Source organism: Megalobrama amblycephala, linkage group LG24, assembly GCF_018812025.1.
Source record: "Megalobrama amblycephala isolate DHTTF-2021 linkage group LG24, ASM1881202v1, whole genome shotgun sequence".
Classification (NCBI taxonomy): Eukaryota; Metazoa; Chordata; class Actinopteri; order Cypriniformes; family Xenocyprididae; genus Megalobrama; species Megalobrama amblycephala.
In genome coordinates, this window is record NC_063067.1 from 8084098 (window position 1) to 8102513 (window position 18416).

Genomic DNA, 18416 nt, shown 5'->3' on the forward strand with positions numbered 1-18416 from the left:
AAAACTACAAACTTTTTTGTTTTTGAATTTGGAACAGGCGGAATTTCGGCTAACCTTCAACGGGGACCTTTGATAGTAACCAATATGGCGGCTCCCGGTGGAAGTTCGGTGTTATTCGTGTGCTTGGGTAAGAATGATTATAAAATATCGCCAGACCTTCTCTAACTTGTGATGTTTAGACGGGAAGCTGATGAAGTAACATTTCAACTGGAGGAAACCGTCAAACTATCATCACTGTTTCAATCAATGATCACTCTCTCACTGAATGAAAGCTGTCATCGTGAGCTGAATGGTATCAGCATACTGGCCACGTTCACACAGCAGCAGAACACAGTTGTCAGTCCTATATTTGAGTCTTTAATACGGTTATGTTCACATGCAGTACGGTCATTTACGGGTGTGACAACCGTATTTTATAACCGAACTCACACCTGTAAATTTTCAGGACTCACTACCGCATTCTCGGAATTTTCGCGCTGTGTGAACGGAACCGGACTGGACAACTAGTTGTCTGTCACGACATACAGTGCAAGAGAGCCGATCTGCTGTTTTTTTTGTGTGTGTGTGTGATTTCACTTTCGATAACTTACTGCTACAGAGATATGAGCTGTGTGTCATCTCAAGGTGTTAAGGGGTTAGTTCCCCCAAAAATGAAAATAATGTCATTTATTACTCACCCTCATGCCGTTCCACACCCGTAAGACCTTCGTTAATCTTCAAAACACACATTAAGATATTTTAGTTGAAATCCGATGGCTCAGTGAGGCCTGCATAGCCAGCAATGACACTTCCTCTCTCAAGATCCATAAAGGTACTAAAAACATATTTAAATCAGTTCATGTGAGTACAGTGGTTCAATATTAATATTATAAAGCAACGAGAATATTTTATAGTATAGTGATGGCTGATTTCAAAACACTGCTTCAGGAAGCTTCGGAGCATAATGAATCAGTATGTCGAATCATGATTTGGATCGCGTGTCAAACTGCTGAAATCACATGACTTTGGCGCTCCGAACCGCTGATTCGATACACTGATTCGATACACTGATTCATTATGCTCCGATGCTTCCTGAAGCAGTGTTTTGAAATCGGCTATCTCTATATAAGTCGTTATTTTTTTTTTTTTTTTGTGCACCAAAAATATCCTCGTGATGCAATCACACGCAGATCTCATCCATTCATACATTATTGAACACTTCGTGTTGATATTGGCGCTTAAAGCTATATGTATATTTTCAGCATTGATCACCCTTATGTTTATTCTTTTAAAGGGTAATTTTTATTATCCACTTTACAGATTTAATAAGATTTTATGCTTTATTGTCTATGGATTTTATTCATTTATTTGGCCATTTTTTATTTTATTTAATGGCAAATAATCAAAGAAAGTAGCCTATATAAAATATAGAAGTATATACACTACTGTTTAAAAGTTTGGGGTCAGAAATATTGATATTTTTTGAAGAAATGAATACTTTAAATCAGCGAGAATATGTTTTGATTAAAAGTAAAAACTTTATTTTCTATGTTTTTACTTGTTCTAATAATCGAAGAATCCTGAAAAAAAAAATGTATCACGGTTTCCACAAAAGTATTAAGCAGCACAACTGTTTTCAACATTGATAATAATAATAAATGTTTCTTGAGCAGCAGATAAGTATATTAGAATGATTTCTGAAGGATCATGTGACACTGAAGACTGGAGTAATGATGCTGAAAATTCATCTTTGTCATCACAGGAATAAATTACATTTTAAAACATATTCAAATAGAAAATAGTTATTCTGAATTATAAAAAAATATTTCACAATATAAAAAAAAATAATAAAAAAATACAATTTGACATAATAATTTGGTCGCATGTAAACCTTTGGCTACTAAAACAATAAAATTCTTCCCTTTCCTCAATACCCAGGGAATATTTGCAGATCCCCAATCGCTGAGGCTGTTTTCAGGAAGATGGCCACAGACAGCGGGGTAGTGGACAAGGTAAGTCGCTGCATGTGATGCTTCTTTAATTGAATGATGTATCAATATAGCTTACAAAACACAAAAAATAATCGCATGTGCTTCAGTGAAGTGATTGCGACAGTGCATCATCTTCTGGATGAAAGTAATTGGCTGGTCTTAACAGGTATGTAACAAAGTGACTAAAGTACTTTTAGCCTAGCACCTCATCCTCATTTTGGATATCATTTTTATTTGCCAGGTATGCTTGTTCTTATACCGTTTTGACTTTATTGCTGAGGTTGCACAACTTGGGACAGATATGAAATTCTGCTCTTCAGAAAGGTCAACAAGAAGAATAAGAATCAAAACCTTAGCCTTGTGAGCCAAAATACCAAGAAATGGTGTCAGATTCATTCCAGCCTTGACGTTTGAGGCCAGTAATATTCAAATGTGAATACTTGGCCAACATGATCCCATTGTACATTCAGTAACAAACCTCTATAGAGTAACATATATATATATAGGCCTAGTTCTTCAGATAAATGCTATTCCTCTGTTCTGTTCTGTGTTTATGCATGTTTGTGTTTATAATTTCATCATCAATGCTGTATATGTGTGTCTTCAGTGGAGAATAGACAGTGCCGCCACGTCCACCTATGAGATTGGAAACCCCCCGGATCACCGCGGCCAGGCCTGCATGAAGAGACATGGCGTGTCCATGAGGCACGTGGCGCGGCAGGTACGGCGGGGTCATGATTAGCACTCAACACTAGAACCGTGTTCTCTGTGTGTGTGTTACAGTGGGTTATAGACTCTGGTGCCACCTCAGATTGGAATATTGGCAGCGTTCCTGACGCCCGTGGTCTGGCCTGCCTCAGGAAACATGGCATAGAGACAGATCACAGGGCACAACAGGTACTGCAGATGTGGGGTTTTGTGTGTACATATGTTATCCACCTTATTTTGCAACGCGGAAGTAAGCCGTTTTCCTTTAATATATGCGAGATTTCCGGTTAATTAGTATTAAAAACTGTTTGTCAATTAGAACGACAACAAGATAAAATACTATGATAACAAATAGCAGTTTGCAATATAAAGCAGCATAATAACTGAAAGTTGATGCTCTTACATTAAAAATAAGGTGGATAGATGGAGAAAGAGTGCAAGAAGCTTTCAGCACAGTATTGTTGAATAGTATGATATAAATGACACATTTATCAAAATTTCACTAACTTCAGTCTGTGTCACTCATATGGAAACCTTGCAGATACACAAATAAAGCCAGTTTTGGCAGGATAACTCCTGTGAGCATTATCTAATCGTAATTTACAGCCAAAAACACTTTATCTTTGTCACACACCATTGATGTTTTATCTTTCTTCCTTATTTTAACTTCTTGCCTATAAATTGATTTTGACAGGCATCCACTGCCTATCTGCTGTTGACCCCTCTTCTCCATCTCCCTCTGTGTTTTCTGCCATTTTTCATCTTTCTTGTACATTTCCTGAGAAAATTCTCCACAGAGTTTGTTGTTTTGAATTGGTTTCCAAATAGAGTTTGGTATGTATTTTGATAAAACACAGTTGGTCCGTAATGTATCGCCAGCATTCTTTATAGCGCATACATAAATCCTAAAGAGACCAATTAAAGATAACAAACCTTATTTACAGTAGCAGTACTGGTGTTGTTACTGGGTGGGAAACGTAATTGTTTTTTCTTAAAGGTATAGTTCACCCAAAAGTGAAAATTATCCGATGATTTACTCACCCTCAAGCCATCCTAGGTGTGTATGACTATCTTCTTTCAGACGAACACAAGCGGAGATATATTTAAAAATATCCTGCCTCTTCTAAGCTTTATAATGGTAGTGAACCCCCGGGGGGGCCTGTGTTGAAGCCCAAAAAGTGCATCCATCCATCATATGATCCATACGGCTCCAGGGGGTTAATAAAGGCCTTCTGATGCAAAGCGATGGGTTTTTGTAATAAAAATATATATATAAATACATACATATTAAATACATATTTAAAACATTATAAATTAAAATAACTAGCTTGTGCCAGATGCTTCAAAACAGGCCCCCCCGTTCACTACCATTATAAAGCTTGGTAGAGCCAGGATATTTTTAAATATATCTCCGACTGTATTGATCTGAAAGAAGATAGACATGTACGTCTAGGATGGCTTGAGGGTGAGTAAATCATGGCATAATTTTCATTTTTGGGTGAACTATCCCTTTAAGTGGTGGGAATTTTCAGTTACTATGTCTGCAGGTTATGCCAGTAGGTGGCGACAAGTGATTCTCTTTATGATTCGAATCACTTAAGATTTATTCATATTCATTTCTAGAAGATGCAACTTTTGCCTTCATTGGGAATTATTTCAGTTGGCGAAGACAACAGACAAAGTAACTTGAAATATTGTGTCTAAAACACAAGTTACTCAATGTTAACATGTTATTTATTGAACTGTTGTATAAAAACAACATCAGTCGTGCAGTTGGTCTGAATATATGAAATTCCATGTTGATATTTGGAACAACAGTGCACTTACTTGTGTGATATTGCTTAAATTTAAATTAAATAATTTAGTTTTAGGTAGTTTGGGAAAATAAAGTGGCTGTAGTTGCTGTGCAGCGTGACAATTCATTTACTTAAAGGGTTAGTTCACCCAAAAATAATGACTCACCCTCATGTCGTTCCAAACCCGTAAGTCCTCCGTTCATCTTCGGAACACAAATTAAGATATTTTAGATTTAGTCTGAGTAGGACTATTAATTAACTCCCCAGTTAATTATCGCGATTCGCGATTAATCGTTTGCAAAATAAAAGTCTGTGTTTACGTAATATATATGTGTGTGTTCTGTGTATAATAATTATGTATATGTAAATACACACACATTCATGTATATATTTAAGAAAAATGTTATATTTATATATAAAATATTTGTTTATATGTAATATAAAATATATATAAATATATATATTTATAATACATGCATATATTTCTAAACTTTACACCTGTATGTGTGTGTATTTATATACATAATTATTATACACAGAACACACACATATATATTACGTAAACTCAGACTTTTATTTTGCAAACGATTAATCGCGATTAATCATTGCAGCCCTCCATGTCCAGAAAGGTAATAAAACATCATCAAAGTAGTCCATGTGACATCAGTGGGTTAGTTAGAAGTTTTTGAAGCATCGAAAATACATTGTGGTCCAAAAATAACAAAAACTACGACTTTAGTCATCATTGTATTCTCTTCCGGGTCTGTTGTCAATCCGGGTTCACGACTCCGCAGTGACGCTGCTGACGTGTTATCCGGTGTTCCAGAGCTTCGCTGTATTCAAGCTATTCTACATTGTTTGTATTTTGGTATTGCTATATTTTTTAAAATGGTGCGTAAGTGTGCATGTCGCGGATGTCCTAATCGCCAAAAACAACGACGTAAAAGTGCATTACCAACGCCGACAGATAAAAGGATTCAATGGAATCAATTCAATGGAAAGGATTCTAGAAGAGAATACAATGCTGAATAAAGTCATAGTTTTTGTTATTTTTGGACCAAAATGTATTTTCGATGCTTCAAAAACTTCTAACTAACCCACTGATGTCACATGGACTACTTTGATGATGTTTTTATTACCTTTCTGGACATGGACAGTATACCGTACACACATTTTCAATGGAGGGACAGAAAGCTCTCGGACTAAATCTAAAGGAGGTCTTACGGGTTTGGAACAACATGAGGGTGAGTCATTAATGACATAATTTTCATTTTTGGGTGAACTAACCCTTTAAAGAAATAATCTTTTTAGACAAGCTGTTTGAGTGTTATTGTTTCTCTCTAATTTTTATTGTAATTTTTCTCTATTTGTGTTTTACCATTTTGATGATTTATGCATCAAACATTAATAAATCGATCCAAGCTTTACATTAATTTACTTTCATTGTTATTATTATTATGGACACATTGTCTGATATCTAAACCTCTCTATTCTGTTTTTAAGAAAAGCATTTTGGCCTGATGTGAACAGCTACACAAGTACAGCAGGGTCAAAATCTGGATTTCGGTAACCTCTAATGCTGTGTTGAAAGATTTGGTAACCCTGCTGTATGTGTGTATGTTCACATCAGAGCAAAGTGCTTTCTGAGAGACTTTTAATGAACAGTGAAATCACAGATTTCTCTAGGTCACTGATTTCGGCACAGCGCCGGTGCAAGGCGTGTAAGATTATTTGTTGGTACTAATGGGAATGATCTTTATTCCACTGTTGAATGCTGTATCACCTTGCCTGAAATATACATGGTCTGGCCTGTTACTGTCAGGCTAAGCGAAACTCCTAATTCGTGTGCTTTCCACCCACATATTCAAGCCGTCAGTCAGATATTCCAGTCATGTGGACAGGCTTTAGCTCGGCCTTTAGAGGTCAGGTTCATACGGGGCTGTACAGAGCTGAGCTCACATTAAAGACATCTTTGTCCTGTTGACCTCACACAAATCAACAGCCCCCAATTATACAAGAAAACACATGTAGCCACAAGGAACAGGCGTATATGTTGTTCATGATTTCAAGTTTTTGCTCTTTGTTGTTTTTGTAAATTGGAATCATATATTCCTGTTATGGCTCACTCTGTGCAGTGGCGTCCCAGATGAATCATGTGTTCTTGCTCAATATATGCACACGCATATATCCAGCCACAGATGTGCTTTGATCCGTTTCTTAACTCCATGTCTTGAGTGAGGGAAGCGAATGTTCGAACAGACAAAGACAGCACGTCTACTCAATCTCTGGCCCTTTGCTTATGTTCCCTGGAGTTTATCCAAGCCAGCAACGTGCTCTTTTGGCTGCAGATTTGCCTCTTTTGGTGAAAGACAGGAAGAATTAGAAAGGAAAATGGAGAGAGGGGGGTGGCTGTGGCCCGAAACCACTGGCCCGTGCTTAGTGGGTCACTGCAGGACAATGTGAATGAAGTGTTACATGCGTTACTTATGCAGTCTTTCTGTTTGTTAGGTCACCAAAGATGACTTCATGACTTTTGATCACATCCTCTGCATGGACGAAAGCAACTTGAGGTATGTGCAGGGGTTCAGTTGGGATTTTGGTGATGGGAAAACCCTAAATCTGGTTAATCTGGTGTCTTGTGTAAGATATGACACCCTCACCCCACCCCCAAAAAGCATTACCTATGAATGTGTATGAATGTGTGTGTGTGTTTGTGCATATATACAGTTACATATACACCAATCAGGCATAACATTATGAACTCTGACAGGTGAAGTGAATAACACTGATTATCTCTTCATCACGGCACCTGTTAGTGGGTGGGATATATTAGGCAGCAAGTGAACATTTTGTCCTCAAAGTTGATGTGTTAGAAGCAGGAAAAATGGGCAAGCGTGAGGATTTGAGTATGACAAAGGCCAAATTGTGATGGCTAGACGACTGGGTCAGAGCATCTCCAAATCTGCAGCTCTTGTGGGGTGTTCCCGGTCTGCAGTGGTCAGTATCTATCAAAAGTGGTCCAAGGAAGGAACAGTGGTGAACTGGCGACAGGGTCATGCACGTGGGTAGCGAAGGCTGGCCCGTGTGGTCCGATCCAACAGAGGAGCTAGCTCAAATTGCTCAAGAAGTTAATGCTGGTTCTGATAGAAAGGTGTCAGAATACACAGCGCATCGCAGTTTGTTGCATATGGTGCTGCATAGCCACAGACCAGTCAGGGTGCCCAAAAGCACCAATAGTGGACACGTGAGCATCAGAACTGGACCACAGAGCAATGGAAGAAGGTGGCCTGGTCTGATGAATCATATTTTCTTTTACATCACGTGGATGGCCGGGTGCGTGTGCGTCACTTACTTGGGCACCAGGATGCACTATGGGAAGAAGGCAAGCTGGCAGAGGCAGTGTGATGCTTTTAGCAATGTTCTGCTGGGAAACCTTGGGTCCTTCCATCCATGTGGATGTTACTTTGACACATACCACCTACCTAAGCATTGTTGCAGACCATGTACACCCTTTCATGGAAATGGTCCCTGGTGGCTGTGGCCTCTTTCAGCAGGATAATGCTCCTGCCACAAAGCAAAAATGGTTCAGGAATGGTTCGAGGAGCACAACAACGAGTTTGAGGTGTTGATTTGACCTCCAAATTCCCCAGATCTCAATCCAATCGAGCATCTGTGGGATGTGCTGAACAAACAAGTCCGATCCATGGAGGCTCCACCTCTCAACTTACAGGACTTAAAGGATCTGCTGCTAACATCTTGGTGTCAGATACCACAGCACACCTTCAGGGGTCTAGTGGAGTCCATGCCTCGACGGGTCAGGACTGTTTTGGCAGCAAAAAGGCGACCAACGCAATATTAGGAAGGTGGTCATAATGTTAACCCCGATCAGTGTGTGTGTAAATGTGTATATATACATTTATAGTATATGATCATACTTTCTGAGTTCTGCTCACCAGCTCCACGAAGCAAGAGAAAGCGGCCGACCAGGGATGGCCTATATATGATCAATCCTGGCTCTAAAGACTGGAGTAATGATGCTGAAAAGCCTGTCTTTCTGACATGAGAATGACGATTGATGTTGAGCAACACTTAGCGAATGAATTATATCATGGATCTGTCAGCAGTCTGGGAGTACTGTGAGTCTGGGGGCAGGAGGGTTGTTTTTAATGGTGGGTGGGGTGCGGGGGGATATTGTCAGAATCACATGTTCTGCTAGATCCAGTGCTTATTAAGAAGATTACTGAGTTCTTTAGATTCCTTGTCTTTTCTTTGTGGTTCTATGTCTCGGCTTTTCTCTTCTCCGTTGCTCAGATTGACGCGATAAATCTCACAGTCATGTTTTAGTGATGATTATCTGTCTTGGGTTAATCAAGATTGAATATATATATGTAAGGTCATTTGTATTTTTCCTGCTATATTTTGACGTTATGTGAGTGGGTGGTGTGCCTTAATGATTAAAGGTCTGAGCTGGTAATCCTAAAGGTCATAGGTTCAAACCCGGAAGGGATGATCCCTGAACTGGGGAGTTAATGAGAGTCTTGGTCAAGATGCTGAACCCCCGGCACAAGTTATTTGAGATTACTTAATTTTGTTGTGCTTTGTCTAGTAATTAAATAAAAAAAATTCTATGTGAATATCTCTTAAGGAGGTCATTCAATCACTGTCAGGTGAATCTGAAACCAGCCTTGCTAAATTAAAATGGCTGTCAATAGAATAATGTTTGATTAAGATCATGATATCCAGAATGAAACGGTAATGTCAAATTTGATTCGTTTGGTACACTATTTAAATATATCTATATTTTATTTTCTCTCCAGTTTGAAAACCCCCATTTCAAATAACCCACAGATTAGTTTGAAGATAGGTAGTTTTACACATCCCTGGTGGTTATTGTTTGTTTTTAATAGTCTTGTCGTTCATGATTAACCACACTAGCTATGAGTACCCAGGTGTTGTTATGTGTGTTGTTATGAATCATTTATTTAGATTTTTTTCAGATGTTTGTGTGTGTGTGTTGCAATGTCTTGGTCCTGGGAGACTTGCAGAAAGAACAGACAGATCCTGTCAAGTTTCATTGGTGCTTAAATCATATTCTTGAATAAGTCTGAAAGAACTCGCACCATTGATATGATTATGCATCAGTCTACTGGCTGTACAGGATCTAAGCTGTGTGTATGGTTTTCTTACAGAGATCTGAACAAGAAGGCCAACAGCATAAAAAACAGCAAAGCCAAGATTGAGCTGCTCGGCTCCTACGATCCTGAAAAACAGCTTATTATCCAAGATCCGTACTATGTAAGTGTACACACATGCACACAGCAGGATCAGTCCCAAACCCTGGTCATTTATAGCCAAATACTCAATGAAAGTGGCAAAAGGCCATATATTCCAGAAATATATGGAATATAATTATATATAATTTATATATTCCACAGATTGTACAGATCCAGTTAAGATCATATGATGAGTTTATATGATGTCTTAGGGTTCATCCCACACTCGCTATTCCAGCTGTTTACTAGTGTTGGAAACATTATGGATCAACCTAGCAATGTTAGATTATTTCGAAGTTTCCCACAACCTGGGACATTCATCTTCAAATATGATCATTTTTTGAAAGGAGGAATCTTGTGTGATTCATGATGATTCATTATTTCAGGTTTTGTATATTACTTATTTGGAAATGAAATACTACTATCCCAGCTTAATGTTGAAAGACAACTGTGGGTAAGGTTGACGCTCTTGACATTGACAGACAGCATTGGCTCAACTAATGGTGTGAGCTTGTGGATGGGAATATCTATTTGTTTCTGTGTATTTTGCCAATTTCATTATTTTTAATAATTATATTAATATATATATTTTTAATACATATTTTTTAAATGATACACATTTCACCTTTAAGATTACTCCAAGAGAGTTTATTGGTGTGTGTAAGTGTTGTGGTTGTTTGAGGGTTGTTGATCGTATAGAGAAAACTTTTTGGGAATGCTGCAAGCTGCTTATTTGGTTGTGGTGTGCTTGGATAAAGATGTAATCATGTACTTAGCCAATAAATTAGCCAATAAATCATGTCATCTGTCTAGGTCTTTAAAAAAAAAAGAGAATTTGATGCATTGTGTGGTCCTGGACCCCGACTGATGTTTAAAAATGAGGATTCCTCAGTGGATATCTGTGTGTGTTTAAGGCGTACTCCGTTTGCAGAGTTTCTGCAAACTGTCAACACGTACTGGATTAATGTTCTGTGGGTGAGGACAGATTATAAGGAATAGTTCACTCAAAAATGAAAATTCTGTCCTTGTGTCATTCATAGCCTGTATTTCCTCCTTGGATCACAAATTCTTCCTTGGATCCTTGGGCTGAGGCTTTCAAATTTGACAAAGGATAAAGAAATAAAATTAGTTCTTATGACTCATGCAATATTACAAGTATAGTCATAAAATAGATTTGTTTGAGGAACAGACAAAAAAATGATGTTCTACTTATACACAATGATTGAAGTGACCCAGTTCGGACTGATTCATGAACAAATGATTCTGACTCAAAAGAATGGCTTGTTTATGAATCGGACACTGCTGCTTCTGCAATGAAGTCTCTTAAATGAGATCAAGATTTTAAGTGAAAATTACTTAAAGGGGACCTATTATGCAAAATTCACTTTTACATGGTGTTTGAACATAAATGTGTGTTGGCACTGTGTGTACACAATCACCCTATAATGATCCACCCACATCCACTTTTTTTAATCCCCATAAATCATAAGCGGTGTCTTAGAACAAGCCGTTCCCAGATTCTGTACAAAGTGACGTCACTTTGTACAGGCCCTGCCCATAACTGTTGACGGACTCTGCCTTATTAGCATAGACCCCGCCCTGAGCGAGTTGTACACAGTCCGCCATTGTCTTGACGCCGGAGCAGCTATAGTGACAATTCTCTTAAAGAATTAGTTCACCCAAAAATGAAATTATGTAATTAATTACTCACCCTCATGTCGTTCCAGACCCGTAAGACCTTCGTTCATCTTCAAAACACAAATTAAGATATTTTTGATCAAATCTGATGGCTTGCATCGCCAGCAATAACACTCCCTTTTTCAGTGCCCAGAAAGCTACTAAAAACATATTTAAAACAGTTCATGTGACTACAGTGGTTCAACTTTAATATTATAAAGTGACTAGAATACTTTTTGTGCACCAAAAATAACGAAATAACGACTTTATTCAACAATATCTAGTGATGGGCGATTTCAAAACACTGCTTCATGAAGCTTTGAAGCTTAACAAATTATTTGTTTCGAATCTGCCAGAGTCATGTGAACCATTAAAGTTTCAAAACACTTATGACGTAACGAAGCCTCGTTTACTGAAATCATGGGATTTTGGCGCTCTGAACCACTGATTCAAAACAAATGATTCATTAAGCTTCGAAGCTTCATGAAGCAGTGTTTTGAAATCGCTAGGTATTGTTGAATAAAGTCCCTATTTTGTTTTTTTTAGCACACAAAAAGTATTTAACCCTTTAAGCGATTTAGGTGTTTTGTTGTTGGATGTAAGAGTGAACATAATAGTCTTCATTTACTCCCGACATCTGAGCCGCTGAAGACGCAGTGGATTGTCGGTGAGTTGAATCAACTCCACAGCAACTACATAAATTTATCCACTAATCATTCAGAAATTTCCAGTTTCATTCTAAAAGTTGTAACTTCTTCCTGAGTCTCTCCATCAGTGTCCAACTTCGGTTTGAACAATGTAAGGCTGAACACCATTACTGACAATCATCATTTTGGCTGCTTGAGATTCTCCAGCTTTGTTGTTGTTGAGCAAACGAAGCACGAGCTGTTAAAGCTCCGCCCTCTTCTGGAAAGCAGAGCAGCTCATTTGCATTGCACGAAAACAGCATGTTTTTGCTTGCACTCAAAAATGGGTATTTACAAAATGGTATAATAAATCTGTGACTGTTTCTCACAAAGGTATTATAAAGTTTCAGAAGACTTGGAATGTAGATCAAAAGTTGGATCAACCACTTTTATGGTGTTTTTGCATCCTTTTTGAAGCTTGAGAACTTTAGCCTTCCTTCAGTTGTTATTGCATGGAAAAAGAGTGTCCACATTACTAAATACATCTCATTTTGTGTTTCACGGAGGAAAGAAAATCATATGGGTTTGGAACATTTGGAACAGCATAAGGTGAATAAATGATGCCAAAATTATAACTTGTTTCGGGCAACGTATCCCTTTAACAATTAGGAAAAACTCTAGATGAATCTGCGTGCATGTTCTGTTTGTTAAAATAAAGACATTGTAAGAGTATTATTTAATGTTTTAAACAGAGGTGTTTAGTGTCAAAAAGTATCATAAACACCCAATTATGACATAAAAGTTGATTAGCCAACAGATTAAACCACAAAACTGATGTTTGGAAGGGAGTTATGTCCATTATGAGCGATGATAGGGAGGGAACGGTGAGTGTGTTGAGAAATAGAAATTGGAAAGTCCCTGATGGGCCACCCCAACTGAGATCATTAGCATTCCCCCTCCAGACACTGTCAGGTCATCCAGCTCACACCACCAGCTCTCAAAGACACATCTGTGAAGGTCAGCAAACTCGCTTTTAGATGAGAAGATGTCTAAGAGCTGATTAAGTACACATTGTGAAGATGTTTCACTAGGCTGAAGGCTTTCAGAACATGTGGGTCACAGCCACGCTGAAGTTGTTGGAGATATTCCTTGGCATGCTGAAAGGTGTAAAGTTGTATGTTTCCTCTCTAGTATTTCTTTATGGCAGACAACCAGCTGGCTGAAATGGGTAGGCCTTTCTGCCAGTGCAGAATAGGAAACTGGCCTCTACGCTGGACTATGATTGCTGCGTGTTCCAATTCGCCAGCCAAATGCTTAGAGCTGCTTCATATAAAAGTCGAATAGTAGTCGCTCATTTAAATTAGTTGATTAGTAGGACATTTATGATATATCTAATTAGATATATAATTGGGGTTGGAGAGTGGTATCGGGAAATGGTTTCAGTTTCAGGTCTGAGAAAGAATATCAAATGTAACATTGTTCTACTTTACAGAGAAATACTAAACCATAATAATGAGCATTTAAAATATGAATTAACCGCTCAAGCGCACACATAAAGTAATGATTATCAATGTGTCAGAAAAAAACAAGATGACTGACTGAACATTTTAACAATTTATTAATAAACTAGTGTTTTCTGAGTCAGTGTCGGCTGCAAAGATGTGTCCTATCCAGACGCGATAAGATTCCAGCGACGAGCAATTTGACTGTCCACACTAGACGCAATGCAACAATGAGAAGCGACAAAATTAATCAAAAGCCAATCAGAAGAGAGTGTGGGCGGGCTCTCTCTGCAAGAGCACAGCAGACACAATGAAATGGGCAAGTACATAGTAAATTTCACAAAAATTACACCATTTAAACATTATTTAAAGTACATACAGAGTGACTGAACCAATCTTTGTCATAGAATACACTTGTTTGTTCGCATTGAGTTGACAGTTTGAACGTTCTTGTGCCATTTATTTATTTTCAAGATCTGAGGTGAATTAGCCAGTGTTGTTTTCTTTACAGCCAAAAGGCTGAATGATATTCAAACTCACATTACACGCTTTTAACATTAAATAAAGCACATAAACAGTACCTGATAATATCATTGCCATACTTTGTGTCCTTGTTTCAGCCGCGAGAAATAGAAAGCGTTTCTAAAATAGAATCGTTGCGTGTCGCCGTTGTGGCTGGTTAGGACAAAAACTCAGATTAATGGAAAAGATACCTTTTATCGTGCGTCGCATCGCGTCTGGTTAGGACATGGTGTTAGAGTGAAATGCATGTTAAAGGGATAGTTTACCCAAAAATGAAATTCTGCCTTTAATTACTCACCCTCATGTCGTTCCACACCCGTTGGACTTTCATTCATCTTTGAAACACAAATGAAGGTATTTTTAATGAAATGGGAGAGTTTTCTGTCCCTCCGTAGACAGCAACACAACTGACACTTTGACGCTTTATAAAGTTCATAAAGAGATTGTAAAACTAATCCATATGAATTTAGCGGTTTAGTCCAAATTTTCTGAAGAGACTCGATCGCTTTTATATGATAACAGTTTTAATTTAGACTTTTATTTACATATAAACTTTCATCAACTCACACATCAGTTGTGGTAAACGGAAGCTCAAGCATGTTTGCTTGACGTGCGAGAACCAATGAGGTTCATTCTCATGTGTTACGCAGCGCGTTTGAGCTTCTGCAAAAGGTTTGTTCTCACGCGTCAAGCAGGTTCGATTCAGCTTCTGTTTATGTTTGCTGATCAATGTTTATATGAACACTAATAATTTAACAACACTATTAATTTAATAACACAGTTAAATGTATTCTTTAGCAATAATTTAATAACACAATCGCAAAATAAATAAATATATATTTTTCATACATTATAATATTGTGATGCCTAAATACATTTGTAGCATTTAAAATGACTGATTTTAAGTTTTTGTGTTGTTTTTATTATAGACAGAATAGTATAGAATTTTAATTCTATTGGCCAGGCCCGGTATTGTAATACTGGTGCATCTCTACTATTTGCCAATTTAAAGGTGCCCTAGATTCAAAATTTGAATTTACCTTGGCATAGTTGAATAACAAGAGTTCAGTACATGGAAAAGACATACATTGAGTTTCAAACTCCATTGCTTTCTCTTTCTTATGTAAATCTCATTTGTTTAAAAGACTTCCGGAAAACAGGCGAATCTCAACATAACACCGACTGTTACGTAACAGTCGGGGTGTACACCCCAATATTTGCATATGCCAGCCCATGTTCCCAACATTATGAAAGGCATTAGACAAGGGCAGCCAGTAACGTCTGGATCTGCACAGGTGAATCAACAGACTAGGTAAGCAAGAACAACAGCGAAAATGGCAGATGGAGCAATAATAACTGACATGATCCATGATAGCATGATATTTTTAGTGATATTTGTAAATCTAAATGTTTCGTTAGCATGTTGCTAATGTACTGTTAAATGAGGTTAAAGTTACCATAGTTTCTTACTGAATTCACGGAGACAAAAGCCGTCGCTATTTTCATTTTTAAACACTTGCAGTCTGTGTAATTCATAAACACAACTTCATTCTTTATAAATCTCTCCAACAGTGTAGCATTAGCCGTTAGCTACGGATCACAGCCTCAAACTCATAGAGAATCAAATATAAACATCAAAATAAATACTTTACTCACATAATTCGAAGCATGCATACAGCATGCATGACGAACATCTTGCAAAGATCCATTTGAGGGTTATAGTAGCTGTGTGAACTTTGTAAATGTGCTGTAATATAATCGAGAGCTTGTGTGGCAGGGAGCACGCGAATTAAAGGGGCGGCGCGCTGAAAAAATCAGTGCATAGTTAATGATGCCCCAAAATAGGCAGTTAAAAAAATTAATTTAAAAAAATCTATTGGGTATTTTGAGCTGAAACTTCACAGACACATTCAGGGGACACCTTAGACTTATATTACATCTTGTGAAAAAGCGTTCTTGAGCACCTTTAATACAATCTGACAACAGTAGTTCATAGGTATTGCTTTTTAGCTCAAATTAGGCAATATTGCATTACTCCCTAAAAAAGTAACTAATTGCGTTGCTTAGTTACTTTTTATGAAAAGTAATGTGTTACATTACTTTTTGTGTTACTTTTTCTCACCTGGGCTGGGCTTGCCTTTTTTTCTTCTTCTTTTTTAACAGCAAAAAAAGTTTTTGGCAAATGTTAAGGCCCTTTCACACTAAAAGTGAAATGAATAAGATACAGGAGAAGGAGGTTCAACACTCCTATTTCTAAATCTTAAGTCATTTTTGTTTATTAGTATGGTTGAATTTAATAATTGAAGGTCAGCAGCAAAGACTTTGGTTAATAAAGTGAGATTAAATACATAAAGTATATTTGCGTAATTTAATATAGTTAATTATTACAGGTTTGCATAATATTCTGAGATTGCATTTCACCGTTTTTATTCATTTTGAGGAATACTGAATGTTTTTGTGCAAGTGAGATGAGTAAATACATGTTCACATTTAGTCTAGAACTACAATAACCATCATGTTCACACAGCGCACACAACACCTCTGCACTTTATTTCTCTCAACATGGGGACGGGAAAGCTTTAGTCAATATTTGTGGTGAAAAAGTAACTTAGATATTTTGTTGTAAATTGAAAAAGTAATGTTACTTTACTAGTTACTTGAAAAAGTAATCTGATTACAAGTTACTTGTATTGCGTTACCCCCAACGCTGCACATAAGTATTCTAGAGAAAAACACAGGCAATAAATTAGGGCTAAATATGCTCATAACCGATTATCAAGACATTTCAGCTGTGCTGTCTTTTGATCTGGTGTCTTTAATGGTTTCTGTTTGTTTTTCGCTTGCAGGGGAGTGATAAAGACTTTGAGACGGTGTATGAACAGTGTGTGAGGTGCTGCAAAGCCTTCCTGGAGCAGCACTCATAACAAACGACCAACTCCTGAAACCTGCAACACCTCATCATGTGACAGTCAAATATAAATATCTGATTGAAACAACAGAGTCTTCATAAGTAAACCAATTGATAGCAACGTATAGAGAAGCACTTTGTCTTAAATGTAAAATAAGTTGTAATGAAATGTCATAGGATGCTGTCTGTGCAGTGGTAAACTGCTTTTGTTGACCATGCCCTCTGAAGAGAGGAAATTCACTGAAATAAACCAGCTAAAAATGTTGAAATTACTTTTTTCCTTCTCTTAGACCAAGACTTTTAAGCAAATTTTTTGTACATTTCTATGAGTTTTATGACTTTTCCCCTTGTTTCTTTGAATATGATTGTGCTTGTCCCAGTCGTTTTAGTTAATTAGGGATGAGGAAAGATGGTTGCCTCATGACTTCCTCTTGTGCCATTTTCTGTTTATTTCCACCACTTTTCCCTTTATCCTCCAGGCCTTTCTTCTCTCATTCATTCTCTTCATCTTTTTGAAAACTCTCTTGAGAATTTTCCCCATCACTAAGATATTTAGCAACAGAAGTTGACCGTTATCTTTGGTGTGGTTACAGACAACAAAAAAATTCAGTATCTCAGAAGCATCCAAAGCATCCACCATGAGCGATAAGAGGTCCTGAACTCCCTTAAAAATATATTTTCTGATGCCAAGATAAGCTGTTATACTAGATAGAGACACTATGTTATATGCTGCAAAAGATTAACCTCTAATTTTTTGCTATACTTTTATATTAAAGAAGACAATGTTTAAACAATCATAATTTATTTAAATATATTGTCTTTTAAATATACATATCCCAACAAAGCAGTCATACGTCAGACGCTTATATGTTTGTTACAGGATTTTTAAGTCTTGTTTGTACAATATTTACATATCAAAATATACTGAATATGTTCCACAGTCATACACTCATAGTCTCACACAAAAACGAAAAGCTTTTGGTCACGGTTTTACTGCAAAGATCAGCCCGTCTGCTGGCAAACAGAAGCTAAAGGAAACGTTCATGCAGTTAACTGGGTTTCAGTTCTAGCACAGAGAAAAGGAAAGCTCAGACAGTTTCTCTTCACAGCTCTGAACTGTAACCCCATCGAGGCATGTCGCACAAAACATCAGCACTGTGATGAGTCTGGTTATTTGCTGAGAACAAAACATGAAAACCATGGCAATCCCTTTTTTCATGATGAAACGATGGAAAAATGGTTTTCTTTTTTGGCAGACAGGTTCAGAACCCAATACGCCAGATGCGTTTTCTGCTTTCTTTCTCTGACGTCCTGTATTTTAACATCGGCTCCATGCTGAGTCCATCATAGCGTCCTTGGGCAAGTGCATCCCATTATTCTGTGTCCGTTTACTGCTCTATCAATTCTTTCCCACATCTATTCTCCGGAGAGGCA

At 37.5% G+C, this 18416-nt stretch overlaps 2 protein-coding genes across 4 annotated transcripts in view; one reads left to right on the forward strand and one right to left on the reverse strand.

Annotated features, from left to right (window-relative positions):
* The first annotated feature begins 37 nt into the window (after nt 1-37).
* On the forward strand, nt 38-17251 carry acp1 (acid phosphatase 1). Of its 2 annotated transcripts, none has more exons than XM_048177957.1 (6): nt 38-127; nt 1918-1991; nt 2578-2691; nt 6983-7044; nt 9664-9769; nt 16921-17251. In XM_048177957.1, the coding sequence occupies exons 1-6, from the start codon at nt 85-87 to the stop codon at nt 16996-16998; spliced, it is 477 nt and encodes a 158-aa protein (XP_048033914.1). In that variant the 5' UTR covers nt 38-84; the 3' UTR covers nt 16999-17251. The 2 variants fall into 2 exon arrangements, with proteins under 2 accessions (XP_048033914.1, XP_048033913.1); XM_048177956.1 differs by lacking the exon at nt 2578-2691 and adding an exon at nt 2754-2867.
* Nucleotides 17252-17760: 509 nt separating this feature from the next.
* LOC125259939 (ALK and LTK ligand 2-like) overlaps nt 17761-18416 on the reverse strand; it is a 6014-nt gene continuing 5358 nt past the window's right edge. For both annotated transcript variants that reach the window (XM_048177959.1, XM_048177958.1), the window contains exon 6: nt 17761-18416. This exon is cut by the window's right edge. The gene's annotated coding sequence lies outside the window, so the exon portion shown is untranslated.